Source organism: Anser brachyrhynchus (genome assembly GCF_964034855.1).
Source record: "Anser brachyrhynchus genome assembly, chromosome: 22".
NCBI classification, from domain to species: Eukaryota; Metazoa; Chordata; class Aves; order Anseriformes; family Anatidae; genus Anser; species Anser brachyrhynchus.
Genome location: NC_137715.1, coordinates 2904333 through 2925982, shown reverse-complemented (window position 1 = coordinate 2925982; position 21650 = coordinate 2904333). Strand labels below are relative to the sequence as shown.

At 45.6% G+C, this 21650-nt stretch overlaps 2 protein-coding genes across 18 annotated transcripts in view; one reads left to right on the top strand and one right to left on the bottom strand.

The window, feature by feature from the left end:
* Nucleotides 1–1543: 1543 nt before the first annotated feature.
* IKZF3 (IKAROS family zinc finger 3) overlaps nt 1544–21650 on the top strand; it is a 47632-nt gene continuing 27525 nt past the window's right edge. For 2 of the 17 annotated variants that reach the window (XM_080565192.1, XM_080565187.1), the window contains exons 1-3: nt 16314–17251; nt 19954–20007; nt 21177–21287. In XM_080565192.1, the coding sequence (XP_080421318.1) occupies nt 17098–17251; nt 19954–20007; nt 21177–21287 (319 nt within the window). In that variant the 5' untranslated portion in view covers nt 16314–17097. The other 15 variants (XM_080565188.1, XM_080565200.1, XM_080565197.1 and 12 more) reach the window with 15 other exon arrangements.
* ZPBP2 (zona pellucida binding protein 2) lies at nt 1737–13649 on the bottom strand. The gene is made up of 8 exons (XM_080565211.1): nt 10235–13649; nt 9421–9501; nt 8809–8934; nt 8107–8268; nt 7036–7254; nt 5823–5908; nt 5113–5290; nt 1737–4573 (listed from the first exon to the last, which is right to left on the bottom strand). Exons 1-8 carry the CDS (start codon nt 10326–10328, stop codon nt 4476–4478), a joined length of 1044 nt encoding a protein of 347 aa, XP_080421337.1. The 5' UTR covers nt 10329–13649; the 3' UTR covers nt 1737–4475.

Sequence of the window (21650 nt, the reverse complement as noted above, 5' to 3'; positions counted from 1 at the left end):
CTGCTCCCGGGGGTGGAGGAGGATCTGTGCCCGTTTCGTTCTGCGGGACAGGCGTTTTAGGAGAACGGTAAAACAATTCTGTTTTGGTCTGTGCACGAGGTACGTTCGGTGCTCCCGGCCCCAGACCGCATCCTGAACTTTTAAATGATTAGATTTTGAAGAGGGAAGGAAGGATGTCTAATTGTTTAATTTCCACAATTATAAAAATATTTATAAATAATTAGAACTGATGGCAGCAATTACACTGTGATTAAAACTGGCCTACACTTCATCAACGGCCCTTCAGTTATGTAGGCTTATTTATTTATTTTCACCACAAAAAATCCATTTACAGTGGCATTGCTGCCAATAATGAATCATACTTATTCACTGCTTGCAAAGGACTCATTAATCCTGCGATGCTGCTTGTTACAGGACTGGTGCTGTGCATAAAATGTGGTCACTGGACTTCTGCAAGAGGAAATTTAATTTCAGGGGATGGGAAAGCGAAGCAGAGCTAAGGATCACGACAGCTCTGCCCGTCCGTGCAGGTCGTTGCAGGCTCAGCGTTTTGCCCCCCTGGACTTGCTGCTGATTTTTTCCCCATCCCTCATGTGCCGCCAGGCAGGGGTTGCCGCCAGGCTCTGATCACTGTGGTTTTGGGGAGGTTTTGGGGAGCTTTGGGGGAGGTTTTGGGGAGCTTTTGGGGAGCTTTGGGGGAGGTTGTGCCTGCTGATGGCAGTGACGGGCAGCCTGGAGGCCTGCAGAGCCGTCCCCATCACCTTTCCAGGCTCACTTCTCCCTGGTGGGACGTGTGGACGCTCGTGCCCACAGGCTGGGGCTGCCCCTCGTGTCCGTTTGTCTGTCTCACCCGCGGGGCTCCTGCCATCCTTCCCCCGGCCTCGCTCCAGGCCAGGGTTTAGGTGCCAGAAAGCAGCACTGGATCCTTTTTTTTTTTTTCTTTTTTTTTTTCCCCCCGGTTCCAGCTCAGCAGAGCACTTGAAAATATGCTTAATTTTCTATAAATGATTGGTCCCACCGAGGAACTTAACGGGGGCTGCCGTACCTAAACACACTTTGCATTTCACACCAGCTCCCGGCCGCTGGCTTTGACTCAGCAAATCAAACAGCCCCGCTTGTGCGCTGCACCCCCTGCCCCCCCGGGAGCACGGCTGCAGGGGGGCTTCGCGCCCCCAACGCGTGTCCTCTCGGAGCCCCGAAGCTGCAGCCGGGGCTGTCCCTGTTCACTGAGCCCAGCACGCCCACGGGACCAGCTGGGGCTACTGGGGACAGAAGGGACACCCTGGTGCTTTTCCAAGCCACTTCACAGGGAAGCAGCTCATGGTAGGAGCCCTTTTGCCCCCTCCAGACACAGCCCCCAGTGTTTGCCCCCCCTGCAAAGCCTCCCTCCCAGATGGGATGCGTTGCAGCACCAGGTGCCCTGGATCAGCACCAGGTGCCCTGGATCAGCACCATCCCCGTGCCCTCCTGCCCCAGGAGGAGCTTTTTGTTCTCTCCTTATAATCAGGTGAGCAGGGGCTGCTGCTTTCTTGCTGCATGGGGGTGTGCTGTGAGCCTTGGGCAGCTGCAGCCTCTCCTGCTCCTCTTCCAGCTCACGTATGGGTTAACAGAGGTGCCGTGGGAGGCAGGAGACCTTCGCACCGGTGCAGCGATGCCACTGTCACCCCGGCAGACGCGGTCCTGGCTCCGTGCTGTAACCCGCTAGCTGGCGCAGCGGCTCTGCAGTGAGTGCTTGAACATGTGTTTGTGAAGTGCTTCTCAAGTGGTTTGTTCCAGGCTGGGAAAATGCAGCTCTGACACCGGAACAACGGGCTGTGGCTTGCAGGCGGCAGGTTGGGTTTTGTCGTTCAGGGGCTTCAAAGCGCTCCCGCGCTGCCGACGGCTGCCTGGCTGCGAGGCTGAGTTGTTGGAGGTCTGCGCTGAGAAAGGGGGCAGGAAGTTTTCAGTTCTCAATTTATTTGTGAGAGTTCGTCGCCACGCTTGACGCGTTCCGTCATCCTTTACGGAAAGCCTCGTGCTTGGGGGCAGGCTGAGGCTCACAGTGCCTGGGGCAGCCGCTTACCTGGAGGTGTCTGTGCCAAGAGCATCTGAGGAGGGGGAGGAAGGCGTACAAAAAAAGGAGCAGGGCGAAAGGAGGACTTAGTGGTGACCATGGCTGTAATGCTCCTCGTGGGCTGCTGTGGCTGGGGACTGTAAAAAATAAAGGTGAGGCCAAGTGAGAGCTGGTCATAGTGATTTGTAAAGTTTGAAGTGGGATGGCGATCCTTCAGCCTGGGAAAAGGAAAGGGCTGGAGCTCCAAGCAATGCTGTGCCAAAAATAAAAGCAGCGGCTGCCTTTTGGGTTGTCCCAGGCAGCAATGGGGGGAGCCCCACTGGATGGGGAGAGCTTATGTCCACAACAGGCTGGAGAGAAGCTGCTTTGCATCCCCCCCTCTTTCTTGAAAGTCTGCATGGGATTAATGACAAACCCCTCTGCAATGTAATATGGAAATGTTTGACCTATTTTTCCACATTTTAAAAGCCCACTGAAAACCCGAAGCACTACAAGAGCTTTCTGTAACTGCATTTTTTAAGAGAGGGAGGAGGCAGCAAGTGCTCATTTGTGACTCACTAGCCATTACGCTCAGTGCCTACTTACTGCTTTTTTCCCCATAATAATTTATGTATGTGGCATTCCTCTGTGAGATGCTCTGTTGTGAAATAGGCCAAGGAACACAGGGAACAGTCGCGGAGCCCTTCTGCTTAATCTGTATAAGCCTGAGCGGTGCACACAGTGTCCAGTTGGCGGCTGAGATAATCAGCCTACAGGCAGTTTAAATGCTCGTTACAGTACATTTTATTCGTCAGTATTTAATAAGTAATGATTCTGAAAAGCTCGGAGCGTGGTCTGTGCCCATGCCGTCTCCTGCTGTGTTGCTGTCAAAATGGATAAGTTTAACTGGGTTGAATCTGGTCGATTTTTGGATGAGTACCCACCAAGGAATTTCTAGATGCCATAAGAAGTTGCGGTTACTGAGCGGGAGGTGTTCTTTTGCTTGACTTACTACTACACAGCGCAAAAAGGAGAGGAATTGCTCCATGGGAAGCTGGACAGGGCTTTCCAGGGCTGGGTGTGCGCATGCACAGGGTGCAGGGTCCCCTTCAGTCTGGTCCTGGGGGGCTGCAACCCCTGTGCACAGGTGGCCTCAAATAGGACCGTGCTGGTGGTTTGGCTGCCCCTGGAGCAAGAGGGGAAGGAGGGGGAGTTCTCTTGTGCCCCTCGACAGAGTGACCAAGGAGTCTGGAAGGCAACAGCTCTGGCAGGGAGCAGCTTACAAAGCTTAAAGACAAGTTGTAAAAGCCTGTTCTTGTAACTCCGCCGTGGCTCAGAAGCCAGCCACAGTAGGGATGGGTAGGAGGGCAGTGTTACTCGTGATGCTCTTGAAAGGAGCAAATCAGAATTTTTGGTAATGCTGCTTTGTGAGCAAAGTGATCGACTGCTGCAGCTACGGCAGCTAACCTTCAGCAGCAGACCAGAGTAAGTCTCTTCTGGGAAGAGAGCTTTCCTGTTGTTATCTCAGTGTTTGGCAATTTGTATCTCGACTTGTTACTGACCTGGTGAACTTGGGAGCTCACAGCTGCCGTAAGGGGATGGATAATCCTGTCCAACACGCCCCTGGGGCCAGCAGAGCTGTGCCACTTGTTTGCTCAGGTGGAGGAGAAGATGCAGCAGCAAACAGGCAGAGAAGGCTCAGCAGCCTCCCTGCTTCCCTCCCTGGGATGTGGGCAAGGCAAGCCACAAAAGCAGCGTCCTTGCTTCTGGCTGGGCTGCAGGACTTGGTGGTAACCCCCTGGTTTGGGGGACTCGGTCTCACTCCACGCTCCCGGTGCAGAGCTCCCACTGGTGGCTGCAGCACGGAAAGCCCCGCGTGGAGCCGTGGCTGCTCCCAGCGCATTGCGCAGGCTGCAGCATTCGGGACTCAAAGAAAGAAACAGCGAAATATAGAGGAACAGATCGCTTATGTTTTTAAATCACGAAGATTAAATACTTACTACTTCTGAGTAATTTCTCCCAGGTATTATTAATACAGAGATTCTGGCACGTCACTATGGCTCATAACTCCACAGCAGCTCTGCCACCTTTCCCTGAGCTGTTTGTAGCTTCTTAATGTTCTCTGGGCAAACTGCAGCGAGAAGCTTGTCTGGTGTCACCACCAAGAAATGGACTCCTTGCACCCACGGCCACGTGACAAACTGCCTCTTTTTTTATTAAAAAAAAGTTACTTTATGTTGCATGAACGCTTCATTTTATACATCAGTTCTGTAAGTGTTCCCTGAATACAGAAAATGCCAGGGTGTGTGAATGATGGAGTTTGGCTATCATTCAACAATTAATGTAGGATTCCAGAACTGGTAGCTAAAAATGAAAAGTATATCACAAAAAAACAGTGCTTTCACAGCTTCTATTCAATTTTCCAATTTCTGTCGTATGTTTATTAGCAAAACTTTGCTCCGTACTTCTTGATGTGAGGCCTGGTACAAACGTGGCAGGTGACTGCGTTGTTAGGACTGTATGTTCCAGGCTCGCAAACCACTGTGGAGAGAACAGAGTTTGTCAGCTCCCCTCTGCCCCAGCCGGGGCCAGCCCGTCAGCAGGAGCCCACGGGTGCTGCAGCAGAGCCAGCCCTTCCCCAGCCCCCTGTGCCACCCCCTGTGCCGCCCCCAGCCCCAGGACCAGCGGTGGTGCGGCTGGCAGAAGGTCCCTTAAAGCAACTGAGGGTTTTCTAGCTGTGCTACCGTTAAGGTAATTGTTTTTTATTTGCCCAACATCCTGAGTGTTGTCACTGAGCAGTGGCCTGGAAGAAGGAACACTTCGCTGCTTCCATTTACTCTGTTTGGAAATAGTTTTATCTACTAACGTGTTAACAACCATTGCAAACACTGCCAGCTCGCTCTTCCACATGGCACTTCTAAAAAAGAAATAAATAAAAATAAATCTGATGGGAAGGGATGTCTTCCCAAAAGGCGAATGGAAATATCCTGACTTCTGACCCTGATGTTTACCAAATACTTTTCAGAGAGGGCTGTGATCAGGGCTAACATGCAATACGTAAATAAAGTGTTTTTATTTACCACAGCAACCGGCACAGTTCTGGTGGGTGATATGGTTTTTCCCAAAACCTGGTTGACAGCTGTCAACGTGGGTGACTGAGAAGCTGTTGTCCACGTAGTGTATTGTAGGGGCAGTTTGAAACTCGTGCTTCAAAACGTACGTCTGCCTACTGAAAAACTCTCCAATCCGATCTCTTGCCTGGAATTCAGAAACATTGGAAGAATAAAGAAAATAGTCAGTCATGGTTTTGATTAACAATGTCAGTAAATGCCTCTTGGTGGTGTCCCCCCCCCCCCCCAAGGCTGTCACAAGGCTACTATACAGTAGTATATACTAGCATTAAGAAGCCAGAGATAACAGATTTCAGAAACTGGCTACAGTAGGTTTATTTTAAATTATATTCCCTTTACTGAGTCATAAATCAAAGATTTAATTTAAAGATCTGGAAGTTTAACGTACTAACATAAATGTTTATATTTGATTCCTTATTTTTGAGGTAGTATAATGGGAACAGTAAGTCTGGCTTTTTTTTTTGGTGTGGATCAATCTGACCTTTAAAACAATTTTCCATTCTGAACTTAATTATCTGAGCTCTATGAATCATCTCTTACAATGATATTAATCCCATAAAATCTGGGGGAAGCTGGATTACTACCAGTCAAATCTGTAGATGCTAAGGCAGGAATTTGTGTTAAACATGCGGAGAAGACAAGGGTGGCTGACACAGAACCTCTTGGACTTTCATGTTTGTTGCATCTTCACAGTCATAAGGAACCTGTCGGCAAACTTCTTCCCATCCGGGTGCAAAAGGATTAACTATTGGTGGGGACAAGAGATACACATTCATGTCTGTATTTAAGGATGTATTAGTGAACTTACAGCAGCTATCTTCAGGTTCATTTCAGGGGGGGAAAAAAAAACCAACAAATTTCTTCACTGAATGCTTCAGCATTTTATGTTTCATCCTCTAATTTGTGGAGAATGGTGATTTTTTTTTCTGTCACAATCTCTAGTCAAGATAGTGTTTCAAAAAATTTTTTTACTTGGTGTACTTGAATTCTGAAAAATGAGTCACTGACAAAAGGGAGGGGGGATGGTCCTGGTGGTTTCTACCAGTTACTTAAATTGTGCTCTTCCAGTAAGAGTCAGAGGTCAACCAATAAAATAACGGAGTGGGGGGAACATGCTGAGATGTGAGGAGAAAGGAACTAAACTCTCACACAGCACCCTCACTCAGTACAGAGAGGACTGAAGTAGCAGGAAAACTTCAAAGCTTTGTCCCCCCACTTTGTTCCGAGCACCCCTGGATTTTGCCGAGGGGAAAACGGCCACCAAACTGTTCCACAACTTGTTGGGTGGTTCTGGTTGGCACGTGATGAGAACAGGTACGGGAGAAAATATGGTCAAAGCATTACTGAATAATTTCCTTTACTTGGCGATAAAAACATCTAAGTTAGGGCAGCCATCGGGGCTGATTTAACCTCTTTTGCAAGGCAATACAGCCACATCAGTATTACCATAAGGGAACTGTGAAGCTCTGGCTTTTTACCTCTCTGCAGTTTCCTAGAATCAAGCAAAACCACATAGGTCACAGGCTTATTAAAAATCAAATAATGAAAAACAACAGGCCATTTTCCTTTTACAATTATATTAGTGAAAAATCGTATCTATTCAATTGTCTCCTTTCGATAACTGTTTCAAACCGAACACCTTGAAAAGGATTGTTTCTTGCTAAGGCTGTAAGTACTGTACTACACATTCAGCATATGAACTGCATTTTAGCTCCATCTGTGGGCTTGTAAGAAAAAATACAGGGATCGCAAATAAAGGGCAGCGATGTCTGCAGGTATGCTTGATTTTAATATTTTTCAGATGTTTATAGTACACCCAGGTTATTTATAAATAGAAATGATCACTCCCAAACAAATGCTGACATGTGTTACCTTGAAAAGTAAAAAATAGCTCACGCAGGAGGCCTTGGTTTGGTATCCTGATGGAATGGCATTTGTACGATGACTCTATGATGTGGCATGTCAGATCAGAAATTATGTTGTCTAAGATTTTCTTCAGTTCCTCAAAGAACTGGGCATTAGCTGCTAGCTCACATCCCTTTGCAGTAAAGCGAACAGATATCTGATATGCGTGGTCAGCTTCCCTGTATGCTTTTAAGAAAATAGTTTGTGTATGAGTTCAGCAGTGTAATCACTCAATCTTGTACAGTGCCTTATCTTCTATATCAGTGTACTTTGTATCAGAAACACAGGCACTTATTCAAAAGTAAACAAGTAAATAGTTTACTCATTAACCAAACCAGAACAAATTTATCCTTGTTGTAGCTGACTCAAACAGTAAGGGACGTTTTAGTCTGAAATATACAGGAATTTGTGCTTGTGTTATGAGGCTCTGCTCCTACACATTGAAACAAAAAAGGGGCAAATAGATATGCTAGTTCAGTAACACGGCGTCATAGTAAAATAAATACAGAAACGGATTGGGTTGATGCAAAAACACTATGCAGCTAAGGTGTGGGAGGGAATGTTTTAAAAATGATTGAAAAAGGTTAGTGTTTTTGAGCATTTCGGAGACGTTATTTTGTGGGTGGAGAGGTGATGTTGGTGAACAGTGGTTACAAAGGGTGGAGGAAGGCTTGAGTGTACTGTTCAAGCTCGTTCTGCATCGGCGTTAGGCTCAGTATGGTAATCTCTCTTGTAGGAGACTGCGCTCAGACCTGAGCTTTCTTTTCAGATCTTGGGTAACACTGGAATTACTGTAGTTCACTTGTTTCTTGTTGAAAGTAGGGGTTATTTTATTCTTTGAGTTGCCATATGTTCTTGACTGTCATTTAAACTTTTTCCCAGACTGGAAGGATATTTGACTATCTATATACGCATATTTCTCTTCTGGCACAGAATGTTAACAATCTCTATCAAGCCTTGAAATAAACACTCCTGTTATAAACACACCAAACGGCAAAGGCTATGTGCATTAGCTTACTAGTAAGCAAGTAACCTTACCGTATAACATAAACTTATAAGTCTCAAACACGTCTACTTCTTCTTGTGTCATAGTTTCTATGATTCTGCGAGAAAGAGTGCAAGTGTAGGCTCCAGACATGGACTCCTTAAAACCCATCAGCATCAACTTTCCAGTTTCTGTAAGATTCGCATATGTTTGCCCTAGAATAGAAACAGGAAATAGTTGATCACTGGAAATACTTGGTTTCTGATGCTCTGCTCATTTAAAACACTTAAAGATGAGGCTTTTAGTACATAATGACACACTGATTTGTGTTAGTCTAAAATTCGACCTCTTAGACTTGCTGCAAGTTTGCTTTTATCTCAAGCATTTTATAGTTTTAGAGGGAGAAAGGAAATGTAGTCTGTCGGAGTTTGTGGAAAACTCTGATAAAGGGCCATGCGACTGTTTGGACCCACCACACTGTTGCAGGGTAGCATCAACAGAAACAAGGAAAATACGTGATTTCATGCACGGTAACTTATTTAACCATTTGAGGTCAACTTTTCCCCTTGTAAACAGAGAAATTAGTTTTCTACCTCAGCATATTTTCCTGATTTCTGACCCCACCCCCAAGAGGCAGGGGCTGTTTGTAAGTTTGAGTAGAAGTACTGTAAAAAGTCTATTCTATCAGTGACTTGGAAAAAATGGCGAAGGCAGGAAGAGTGGAAATTCTTTGTAGTCAGAAAAAAGTAACTAACCTTCTAAATTCTTTCCATCTGGACCAATCCACAAATACTTGGGATCTATTATTTCTTCTTGAGAAAGAGACAAATCCATGCATACCAGAAATGGACTATTTGTAAATACTTTAACATACACTTTAACTGCAACACAAGAGAATAAGGTAAATGACATGGAATGAAATGACAAAGCTATACTTAATGTGATGTTAAGCTAATTTTTCCTGTTGGGACTAACGAGAAGGCTGGTCGTGTCTCTGCTTGCTGCTATTAACAGCTGGAACTGTCCACGGGGCGGTGGGTGCTGACTGTGGGTAGCAGAAACCACCAGACCGAGCTGCAGGGTCCCAGCACCAGGTTTTGAGCTTGGGTTTGTGTAGCTCAGCAGGCAACTCTTGTTTAGACACGACATCTTCCACGAGTGCACCACAGGACAAGTGTATTTCTCAGCCTGCACCATCTCGCTAATGTATGCAGTCAACCATATTCCGGAGCCTCCAGCAGTATGCTTAGCTAAGCCTGGTTGCATCACTTCCATGCATAGCATTGTTTACATAATGATCACTGTACTTAAATGGCATTTCAAAAGTCTAGTAAGACTTAAATATATTTATAATCCGACAAATTTACCTTCACGTTTGATGTCAGCATAAATATAATTATTTTGAATTAAGCCAACAGAACGTAGCTCTTCTTCAGGTACAGCACTTGCTGTAGGGAAAAAGACTTAGAATATTATACGGAGAAGTCTAAATGCATGATTCTTAGCCATTTATTTTGTCCTAGCAAGTTCCTGCTGCTTCCCTTCTTCCCCCTTCCAAAACGAGGGCTCCCACTTGTTGCTAGCTTGCCACTTTTTGTTGCTTTAGTGCCCAGGCTGTGAATCTTTTTTAATACAGCAGGTTCCAGGCTAGCTGAGCCTTTCACTTTACCAAAAAAAAAAAAAAAAGCTGTATAAAAATCCAATCAGAAAGCTAAAGCTCTTTGCAATGGCTCCGTGAGAGCCTTGGGAAGCAGGAGGGGTGCAACATGGTGACTGTGGGTGGGTGTTGGGTTTTCAAGCACCTGTGAGCCTCTGCCTTTTGGGAGACAGCATGCAGATGGCTGAGCATGAGGGGTTGTGTGCAAGAACCCCACAAACAGCTATGGCAGTATTCCCAGCATTCGTCCTGACTGCTGAGACGCTCTCGGGCCTTGGTGGCAGATCAGGACAGCCCTACTTGACTTCTGCCTGTCTGGAGTCAGGCTGAGGGGGTGAAACAGCACTGCTGCCCCCCACATCACCTCATGGCCTTTATTAAGTGCTGAAGGTCGGTCCTGCAGGCCACCACAGCCTGCTCACCCGGCAGCACTGCCCCCATCCCTCGGTACCACCGGACCCCGCAGCAGCCCCCTGAGGAGAACCGTGCCTGGGGTGGGCCCACCCCTGCGGGCCTTTTGGTACCTCCAGCTAGGGCACCCCAGCCTGCCGCTGCCACCGCCACCATCCCCAGGAGGACTCGTAGGGGGGAGCATGGCCTCCCGCTGCCCCCCGCCATGCCGCCCCCACACCAACGGCTGCCCCGTGAGGCCAACGGCTGGGGGGTGCCAACGGCCCTTCCCGCCTGCCCCCCGCCCTTTCCTCTCCTCGGGGCCGCCGCTCGCTGCTGCGGAGCCTCCTGACAGGAAGGTGGGGTCCCCAGCCCCACACGCAGCTGCCTCTTTCCTTCCCCACCCACACCCTGCGCTTTTTGGGTTGTGTTTTTTTTTTTTTCTGTTTGTTTCACAGGCGCCCCTAAAGCCTCTGGGGTGCTCGGAGGCAAAGGACAGCGCTGCTCCCTGGGTGTCAGCCGCCCCCCTCCTGGGAGAGGCCACCGCGTCGCCCTTCCACTGCGCGCAGCAAAATTTATTTTTGACTCAAGGTGGTGTTTCCAGCTGTGTGGGCTACGATAGGAAACTATGGGGGGGGGTGGGGAACAGGTTCAGGCCTGGCTGTGGTCGGCCCTGTAACCGCAGGGGCACCCAGGCTGCCATCTCCTGCTCCACGCACAGTTCCAGCACTGCCAGCTCTGAGGAGCTAACGGCACGGCTTGCACGCCGGGGCCGCCTTCACCTGCTGGTTTCTGGAGCGAGTCATTGTGGGACGTCTGCTTTCAGCTTAAAAGCAAAAAATATTCCTGCCAGTCGCTGTGAGAAAGACTGAAAATAAGAGCTGGGCATATCCTGTTGGCTCGAAAACAGCCGGATGGCATATTATTGAAGTACGTGGTGGTTTTCAGAGTCAGTTACGTGTTTTGTAAGACTTGCTTGTGACTTCTTAACTAGAAGTAGAAATAGTGAGTTTCTTGAGTGCATGTAAAAATATTTGGGAAACAGCCCTGCTAGGGGGAGGAGGGTACCTGCATTAGAGCACGCTGCACAGCATGAGATGCTCAAGATGAGGAACTGTAGCCAAGCCTTTGGTAATTAGCTAAATTACGCTTGTGGTGCAGCCCCTGATCATGCCAGTGTCTGAAAATGATGTAACAGTATTTGCCTAACAAATAAGGAACCAGCCAACACAGGAATAATAGCTATTTTTATAGATAGCTGTAAAAGTTTAAGTCAATGCTTTTGTGCAGAAAAGCATTTAAGTTACAAACGTTATTTATTAAAACATGACAATGTGAAAAAAGATCTCAAATTATTAATGGGAAATATTTTACTCAAGCCTGGCGTTACTTGAAAAGAGTGTCCCCTTCACTTTATGTCTTGCAAGGCTCCTTGCCCTACTAAATGCATGCACTGTTTCACCATCTCACTTCTCTCTTTGCAGGGGAGTGACTACGCTTTGTTCTTTATTAGACTGACATATGAACTCTCAGCTGGTTCTTTAAGGTATAATAACTATGTCAGGGTTTTCATTCTTAACTTCCTTGAGCTGCTGAATAGTTTATAGCTAGGACCACCTCAAAAGATCCAACGTTCCCGTGTGTTGAATGTTTTCAGTTTTACTCAAAGTTAACATTTCACGCTTGTGCTGTATAAGCACAATGATTCAGTTTTTAACGTGCCTGCTATGAGCTAGTCCTATTTTTGTCTGAACATCCTCTCTTCCTAAGGATGTTTTTACCCTACTGTCCTGTCATGTAACTGTCCTACACAGCCCTTCCCTACCTGGCTTGTTAACTATTATAAAAGAGTATCTTTACTATGAAGCATTTTCTGCATTCATCAGTCTTTATAAACTTAGGCTCCTGGTCTGAGTCTTTTGACTAAAGAGCCATTCCTTTCAGAGTCTGATATTTCAAAGTTAGACTCATAAATTGTCATTACAGGTTTCTAAACCTCAGGAAAAACAAAACAAAGTTAGCTTGAAGGACACGGTAATGGTAGGGACAGATTCGATGGGACAGAATGTGAAGTCATGTATTTGTTACCTGGTATTTGTGCTAATAGTTGCTTCCCCCTGCCTAGGGGGAAGATGATGATAGAAAAGGGGGAAAATATTTATTGTGAACTTATTCATGGTGTGGATAGGTATTTGATCATTAAAAAGGCAAATACATTATCCTAGGAAGCATGTAGAGAAATTTCTAGGAGTACAGGGTCATCTGGAAGACCTGTGTGGAGCTCTGGAGAGATGTTTTTCTGAGATGCAGATCACAAATTTTGTCTCTAATCTTTAAGGTGGAAGATCTAAAGGGGGGATAATGCAAAGGAGGGCCATGATGAACACGGTGACACTTTTGATAGGCTGACAAGCCTAGGCTATTTTGATTTCTGCCCTTGAAACAAAAGCAGAGGGAAGAGGTATAACTGATTCTGTGATTATCAGATAAGTGTAGCTGAGGGAAAATAATTTAAATTAGAGGACAAACCTGGCAATAGGAGAAAATATCCATGAATAAATCTGGGCTGGAAAATGAAAAGGTTCCTGATCATCAAAGCAGTAGATTCCAGGGCCTGCATACAACTTAAGGGAGCAAGAAACCTTAAACAGGCATGGCTACTTCTGGAAGGGGAATACGGGGTTATCTGCAATAGTAGAGAACAGGGCTTGGTTATTCCAGATGTCTTTTTTATCATTGTTTTTCCAGACTTTTTTTTTAGAACTTTTTTTAGAAGTGGTGGAAGAGCACCAATTTAAGAAGCAGTCCTTGATGCAACGCAAAGTAAGAGAATCTTGTCTCTGCCTAATTATCACACACCAGAGCTATGGTAATTTGCATTCACACTTGGTTTCTGTATCTTCCAAGCAATCAGGCTGGTTCACCATCTCACTTGCCACTTCATTAACATCTAAATCCTCCAGTTGCATTAGTATTATTTCTGATTTCTGGACCCCTTTGTGGAAAACATATGTAGTAAGGGAATAAATTGCATTAAACCTTCATCAGTTTTCTTATTCCCAAACACTCATTTCTCTGTTTTAAAATACAGCTGAGCTGGTGTTTTTTTCTTTTTACAAAAAGCACGATGGTGACAAAGTAAGTAGAAAACTGTAGTAAATAGATGCAGCAATAACTCCAAGGGTCCAGAAGTACACCTGCCTTAGTCATACTGAAAGCCATCAGCGAGCCTGCTATCTGCAGTATTTTGAGTTTTTTATTTTCCTTTTTCGCTCTCTGCTGTCTCTTTGGCTCAGAGTTTGAAGCTGCAAACAAACTGTGTTGATGTCAAAGCATGCCAGGTACTGACTACCTTGCACTGATGTTCTGTTCTGATTTGCTATCTAGGCCAGCTATTATCTCGAGGCGTTTTCTTGGTAATAACTCCGGGCTTTTGCTAAATCAAAATGCCATGACTATTGCTTAGCTTGCACGTGAAGTGAACGCTGCATTGGCCTGGCACACCTCAAACTTCCTTGTACGGAGTGAGCTTCCTTTCAGACTTTGGTGTTAGGTGTGCAAAGAATAACTTAACAATCCCCCGGGTACGTTGAGGGGAATCCATCTTTGCTTTAGTTTATTAAAACAAAACTTCTGTTAGCTTTTTTTTTCTTAATGCAATAGCACTGCTGTTTAAAAGCCAATCAAGCTGCAAGATCATTAATCTTCTCTCGTGAGCTAGCTTTAATATATAGTTCGAAAAGTGCAATCCATTAACAAGTAACGTAAAGAAAGCAGTGCTTGTTTAACAGTTTTGAGAGTTCATTACCATGCTTACACAGTGTGTAAACAGAAACAGGCCAAATTACACACAAAGGAAACTACATGGAAAAGAAGTTACTCTTTCATGTGTGTGGGCACCGCATAGTATGCAGTTGCCACACCAGTTCTAATAAAGTCTCAGGCTGCTTTGCCCTGCTCTGTGAAATGAGTCAGAAGTCTGCCAATGTGAAGTAGCTCCATGTCACCCTATTAAACTCTACATATGAATAACTATTGTCCTTTGAATGACCTAAACCAAGTCATCACAAGCAGCTTTCCTGCAGTGTTTTGGGTGTTGGTGCTTGCTGCAGACCGTGAAGACAAAGCTCCCTAGAACGCCAAGCTCCTAGGCAGTGCTTTTGGAGGCTTTCCACAGCGGGTGACAGCTCCTCTGGTTTCGCTGGCGGCCCTTCAGCAGGAGGGGATGTCAAATGGCTTCCCCGGAGGCAGGAGGAAGCCGCGTGGCCTTGCTTGATCGATTTGCGGATGGGGATGCGAGTTGGAGGCAGATGTTGGGTAGCTTGAGATGGGATGGGTGGCTGGGGAGCTGTGGGAGCCTCCGGCTGCCTTGGCTGCGAGCACAGGCGCACGCCTGAGAGGTGTCACCCTTGTTAGGCTGGCACCTTTCTCCTTGGCCCCGATCCTGGCGGCGTGCTCCTGCCGCGGCTCCGTCACCAGCGGAGCCGTCTCCAACGGTGGGGAAAAGCACATCCCTTCCCGAAGGGCGGACGGACGGATCCCCGCACCGCGGTACCCCCCAGCCCCCCCCCCCCCCCCCAAACCAGGGGGACCCCCGCGCACGGCGCCACCCGAGGTCCCAACCCCGGGGGACCGGGGCTGGGGGGGGGATGCGCGGCGGCTCCGCTCCCCGCCGCCCGGCGCCGCTCTCGGCCCGCCGAGCCCCGGGGCGGATGTGGCGGTGCCCGCGGGCGGCGGCAGGGGGCGAGGCCGCCGGGGCTGCCTCCCCCCCCCCCTCCCCGCCCCGTCACACCGGGAGCGGCGGCGGCGGCCGGAGCATGGAAGGTGAGGAGCGGCCCCGCGGTGCCTCCCGCCGGGGGTGAGGTGTCCCCGCGCCGTGCGATTGCACAGGAAGCGAACGAGGCTTTTTATTTCACTTTAGCTTTTCCCCCCCCCGCCTCCCTCCCTGAATTTCAGCAAATTTCAGCAGCGAGCACGACGATAAAGCTGGCTTTTAGAGCTTTACCGGCTCCTGGTGTTGGAGGTTTGAACGACTCAGGCGGCGCGTTGGTTTCTTTTCCCTCGTAAAGCGTGCGTGTAACTTTCAGGAGCGGCAAAAAGCAAGTTCCAAGTTAATCTCGGGCTGTACAGCGTGACTCGCTTTTGAAGAGAAGCAAAATATCATCATGTATTTGTTTGTTTACTTTTTAACGGGAAAAAAAAAGCTTTGCAAAGTACCACTCGATTTCCTACCCCACAGGTGGATGTTCTTACTGTACCAATCCAACTCCTCGTTTTAAAGGCTTGAGTTTAGGGTCCGCTGGCTCTCAGTACCTTAAGGTTTGGGGTTGTTTGAAATTAATTGCAGTTGCCTGTTTACAAACGTCTTCTCCTTTGCTGGAGGATTTTAAAACGCTTGTCTGCGTTTAAGTAACTTCTGTTAGAATCTGACTTAATTGAGGCTAACGCTGCTGGAGAGCTGTAACTAATGCTCTGAAAGAAAGGGGCTGCTGGCTGTTCGGCGCTTCTCGACGCAGCTTTGCTGCCTTGCTTGGGCGAGTCGGGACCTCTGTGTATGGCTTTGGGAGAGGAAAGCTCTTCAGGTGCATCGGTAAATTTAGCCCGATTAGAAAAGGGGCTTGTTTCTGCCCCTGCAACTGTAAGAATTTAAGAAGTCGCCTTCCGTCTCCCTGGTTTTGGTACGATTAAAAGTGAATGTGTAAGTAATCCTTCAGGTTTTAGTGCTGCACGTGGGGACTGAGGAGCAGTTAATGTCTAAGGTCGTTATGTTGAGGGACTTAGTTAATGTAAAAGATGGCGTTATACTGTACTACCTCTGGACGCAGTAACTGCTACGCATCCCCGTTTTTGTGGGTCTTGGGTAAAATCTTAGTTGCACTGAAGTCAGTGGGAAATTTGTCGCTGGGAAAAAGGGGCAACGTTTCTTTCCTTGGCTGTCTGTGCTCAGTGTGAGGATGCTCAGTAGGGTTGCTGACTGGCTAACAGGCGCTCGCAAGAGTTGCTGTTTGAGACCTGGGTCGCGTAAGCCAAGATCTGCTCTCTTTCCTTGGGTACATCTCTTCATGACCGGTTCATTTTCTCAAAGATAACAAGAACTGACCCTTTGCTGTCGTTTCCATTTGTTGTGCTGGGATGAGCGCATTGAATTACTAGAAGATGCTGTGCTGTTTTCAGAAGGTTAGTGCTACAGTACAAGTAAAATGTTACCCTTACTTGCACGCTGATCATGTTTTCTTCCCAAAATAACACGTGCATGTAACCTGTCTCTGTCATTTCATAAAGTGCATGGTGCTTAAGTGCAGCAAAGTATTAGAGGCCCTAGTATTGGAGGTGCAAAGTGTTTATTTGGCTCAGATACTTTTTTTTTTTTTCAGAAAGCTGTTGAGACTGTAAATGCTGAAGAAGGCCATTCAGTGGCAGACGTAGATGGGTTTCCTCTCTTTAGTAGTATAATGTAGGCTGAAGGTGAAGAACGCACTGGGGTGGCAGAGGCTTGCTGCTGTCCCCACCAAGGCACTGGCTCTGCTGCCAGCAGTGAGGGATCAGGCTGTGAGGGTCTTGGGGCAGCGGCCAAGACCGGTGCGGTTTTATTTTGGCGTGCTTCTGCCTCTTAAGACTGTGCAAAGGTGAGGAAACCAGCCGTGTGTGCTCCATATGCTGTGATAGAAGGGCTAATAGCATACGGGATTTAAAAAGATGTCCCCTTTGCACTGCTGTTGGGTTGAAAAATGCAGTTGGCAGTAAAAAGGCAATGGCCTGGTTTTCACTTTGCAGGCACACAGGTAAGACTCTAACAATTCAAGACATGCCTCCAGTTCTGCTGCCTACAGTTCTTTTTGTTTGGTTAAAATACAGGTAGATCGTTGTGTTACTTCTATAAACTGGTCAAGTACCAGGATAAAACATTAATACAGTTATACATTGACATGCCATAATGCTTCTTTATCAAGCTATTTGAATATTTGTGCTCACTCTGGCTATTGGCGCAGAACGCAGGATGACTAAGGATTGGTTTCAAAAGCACATGAATTTTACTTCTGCTTTGTACATGAACATTGCGCGTCAGCTGCAACACACACGGGACAAGCATCTCCTTTCCATGCACCCTAGTCAGTGGATCTCATTGAAGCTTGGGAAGACTAACGTGTTGCGTAAGTGATTTCCCATGTTGTGCTTTTCTGAGCCTTCGGTAGAATTGTGGTCTTTGTACAGAACCAGGGATGGAAGCGACCTAGACCTTTTCCTTCTAGCACACTTACGGGACACGGTGAAGGATCTGGCTGAAGATATTTTACTCAGGAAAGAGACCTGAGGTTAACCATTGAGAGACCACTAAGACTGTGAGAAGCTTCTTAGGACTGGTGTCATAAAGCAGCCAGGGTCAGATGAGGCTTAGAAGTGATACAAAGACTGGGATGTTTTTCTGTGGAAAAGAAACGTTGTAAGGTATGTCGCTGTTCCCTTTGGAAGGATCGTACTGCCCAGCAGCCCATCACAGGCAGGAATTTGTACTGTTTAAAATGTAAATAAATACGCAGAGGCAATGTCCGCATGAAGCAGATGGGTGTCTGAGTCCTGGCTGCACTGAGCCCTGCCAGGGGCTCCTTGTGGGGCTCAGGCAGTGTCATTTGCTGGCCCGTTATCCTCTGGGGGCAGCTGGGGGCTGGCTGCTAGGGGTGTAGCACCGAGCCCCACGTGCCGAGGCTTCTGCTGGTGCAATTCACCCGGCGGGCTGCAGACATGGATGCATCCCTAGTGGAGTGGCTGTGTGGTAGGGAGGTGTCCTGGTGAATGCGGTGGTTTTTCAAACAATCTGTTGATACAGGAACAGATGCGGATTTCTCTTAAGTGAAACGGCCTCAGTGGGGCTCTAAGTTTTGGTTTCGAGACCCTCTGCCAGCCCCTGGAAGGCAGAATTGCTGCCGAGTCTTGAAGCACGCCCCCACCCCACCCGTGCGGGGTGCACTCTTTTTGCAAAATCCCAGGGTTTTGGCCAGTTTGGGGCTTTACCAGGCAACGGGACTCCTGCAGGTGATTTCTGAATGAAATTAAAATCAAGTTCAAGTGTTACAGAGTATTGGGGGTTTGATTGTCTTGCCTAAAGATTTATTATTTGCACAGTTGTGAGGATTTGTTTAATTAAAGTATCTGTATTATTTTGATGTAAGGTTAAAAGCAATTCAGGGAGAATTTTGTTTGTGTACCATGTATTTACTGATGTTTCCCCGTCAGTATTCACAATATAAATCGGACCATTTGCTTCTTTGTACTTCACTCTTCCTGGTATGATAAAATGAAACAAAGGCAAATAAAAATACCTAATAACCCCATAGTTACAGCTTTTAAATTCAGACTTAGTAAATATTTGAACTTCTTGTTATTTAATTCCATGACCTTGCTTATGACACAAGTTAAGACAACGTTCTCACTAATAAAAGAAACTTAATGAAAAGCTTCCATCCATGCTACATTTGCATGAAAGGACAGGAGCCCCGATTTAATTTTAGGACACATTTCCTAAGTGCTAATAGCTTAACAGCTTGTTTTCAGGCAGGAGTTGTGCCCTGAAGAGCTCAGGCTACCGCTGGATGGTTTGAATCATTGCTAGGTCCATCCTTACAGGCTTTTTTTTCCTTTTTTTTTCTTTTGTTTCTGTTCTTTGGTAAGAACAATAACTCTTAGACTCATTCTTGAGAAACGGGAGCTGAATGCTTGTGTTTAGGAGATGACAAAACCAAACGTTAAAAGCAAAACAAAAACTTTGTTGGATAGATCTATTTTTTTTTTTTCTCTGAGTTTGCCTTTATTTTGTTGGACAATTCAGTCCATGCTCTGTTCGTGCAGGTTTTGGATAGCCCCATTTGATGCTAGATTTCTTTCCTGCAGAGGTAACAGAGCTTTATACTTTGACGTTGTGGAGACCACAAAAATGTTCCATATGTAGTGGTGGTAAAGATAGATAATTATGGGGTAAATGTCACTAGTGGTTAACACCTCATGGCCACTGTATATGCATTTCTCTTATGTAACTGTCAGGAATGAATTTTACGAGTCCTGCAGCTATTACTTTTTTTATGTACAAAGATGGTAAAAGATTTTCAGATCTGCAAAAAAGAGGAAAAAGAGAGAGAGGAGAGAAAGGGGGAAGGAAGCAGGTAGCTGTGACACTGTTAAGAAAATGAGCTCCGGTATCAGTGAAATCTCAAGGCAGCAAGGCATTGAGCAAAGCCTTATCGGGGCAGGTCAGAGCTGTGCCCCCAGCTGGAGTCGCCACCCTGGAGGTGGGCACTGGAGGGGGGGATCTGCAGCTCACGTTGTCTTCCGAGAGGTCTGCTGAGCGCTCAGCACTTCTGGAAACCAGGCCACGTCTGCAGCCCTCTGAAAGTTCTTTAAATTCCTGTCGCATGATTCCTACCAAGTGGGAATTAGACCAACTAGATTTTGTAAAGATTATAGGGCCTTTCCTTTTTTTATTGAAAAAGGAATTTATCAATAGCTGGTACTTCATGCTTTATATAACTTTACTTTGTGTAGTTACTACCACTATGCTGTGCTCACAGGGTGCAAAATGAGAAGATAAACTGAACATGTAAATAATTTTCATTCTGTATATATTTTTTTGAAGTTAGAAGATAATACTTAACCCATCTTTTGGACACATGACAGTCAGTGCTCAAGATACAAGGAAGTTGTACGATGGAACATAATCATTTGGTAGTCATTTCTTTGAGAATTTTGCTTTTTCAATTTTGCTTCTAGTCAAGAAACCAGGAATTTGTAAGATTACTAGCTATGTCATGAATGGCTCTACAAATATTAAGCAACTCAGATTGCTTTTCTGTGTCTCTTGCAGATTCACAGGCTGGTATGGACCTAAGTAATGCTCAGGAACAGCCCATGGCTGCAGGTACTACACTGTTCAAGTTCCATTCTTTTACTCTCTCTTGAAAACTTTCATTTTAAATGGAAAAAAAAATAAGATTTGCAGCTTGTTTAGATTCCCAGGACACTGAATAACAGGTATTAAAGGCAAAAAGTAAATTCTAGCATTGAAATAAAACTTCAAGTTCAGTATAATATTGGAAAATGATACTAAAGAAAAAAAAAACACTGTATAGTTGTAAGTTTTGATTAGGGAAGCAAGAATAATTTGATTCTTTTGGTTGACTGCATTTCTGAAAATATGAAAACAATCCTTTTGTGTGAGTTAGACAAGTGTTTTACTTTCTTGCTAATCAAAAAATAAAACTCTTTCAGATCCAATGTAATACTTAGCTTGAGAAGCATTGTTTATTTTACTATCCAACTGTTCAAGTTCACAGCAACTGTTTAAATTGCTTGATTTATTAAAAATTCACAGGACTATTCACAGAAAATGTCAGGGTTTTTTTAAGTTATATATCTGAAATTTAAATAAATATGCATACCATTGAACTAGTCTGTATCACGTATTTTATGAAAGAGGCTTTATTTGAAAAAAATCACCCAAATAAATTTTGCTGCAGTTAAAAATCTGACTTTCTTCCAGAGAAAAGAGGCTTGGAGTACTGGCACATACTGCTGCCACAGTGATCATCAGAAAAAACTTTCTGATAATGTTGATATTTCAAAAGATCTGTGCAATAAGCAGAGAAGTGCAGTTGGATTTGAAGTGGCAGTTCCCTGGACTGGGGCCAGAGTGAATAATATTTTGCCCCTGATGAACAAAGTAGAGCTGTAATTCCTCTTGCGTGCTCTGAAGAGCTTGTTTGCTTACCTGCTAGCAGCAGTTAGTAGAATAGGTAGAATATGTTGAGTTACCTGCGAAGTCATTGCTATTTTGTTCTTATTTGGGACAATATCCAGAATAGTTAAATTTGAGAAAAAGCTCAGGACTTAAAGGAGCATACTCTGTGTGAGAGTTTGTGTATGATTTCCAGCAACAAATCCACTCAGTGAAATTGCAGCGAGCGCATCTGTAAGAAGAGCATTGTGAGTACTGGAAACAATATTGGGAGTTTGCAGATACTGTGAGGCAATAGCTTGGAAATAATGGAGCATTGATAGTTACTGTTTTTAACAATTTGCTTGTTTCAGAAGGACAGGAAGTTTTGACAGACTGTAATCTGAACAAATCCCAGGAAATGGAAAGTATGGAAAACGTAGAAGATATGAAGGAACTCAATCAGTCTAATGAAGAAGCAGGAGGTAAAGTGGGGACTGAATTATGAATAATAATAGTTATGGTTTCTTTTTATTCATCTGATTATGCTGTGAGAGTAATTACAAAGTTTATCCTGGATGTTAGCTCTGTTTTGCCTACACGTCTGTGAATGAAATAATGGTACAATTAGTTCAGAGCATTTTAACATGCTCTGAAGGAGGAACAACCATCAGGGAACCTCACATGCATTTTAGAAAGGCCACTTATACAGCATCTATGAAATATGAATAGCAAGATTAAAAAAAAAAAAAGCTTGTGCATATGGTGACCTCGTTTAGTGTGTGTTTTAGCACGTGAACTCTTAAAAGTAGTTTGCATATGACAAATGCGTGCATTAGGCTAGTGCT

Bases quoted from the DNA above. Each gene is read 5' to 3' on its own strand.
- ZPBP2 (XM_080565211.1), bottom strand. From the start codon at position 10,328: ATGGCGGGGGGCAGCGGGAGGCCATGCTCCCCCCTACGAGTCCTCCTG. The intron at 7,255-8,106 runs GTAAGGTTACTT...TTTTCTTAAAAG, and splicing joins TTATAAGTTTATGTTATACG to CATACAGGGAAGCTGACCAC. The intron at 5,291-5,822 runs GTTCTGTGTCAG...TCTGAATTCCAG, and splicing joins CAAACATGAAAGTCCAAGAG to GCAAGAGATCGGATTGGAGA.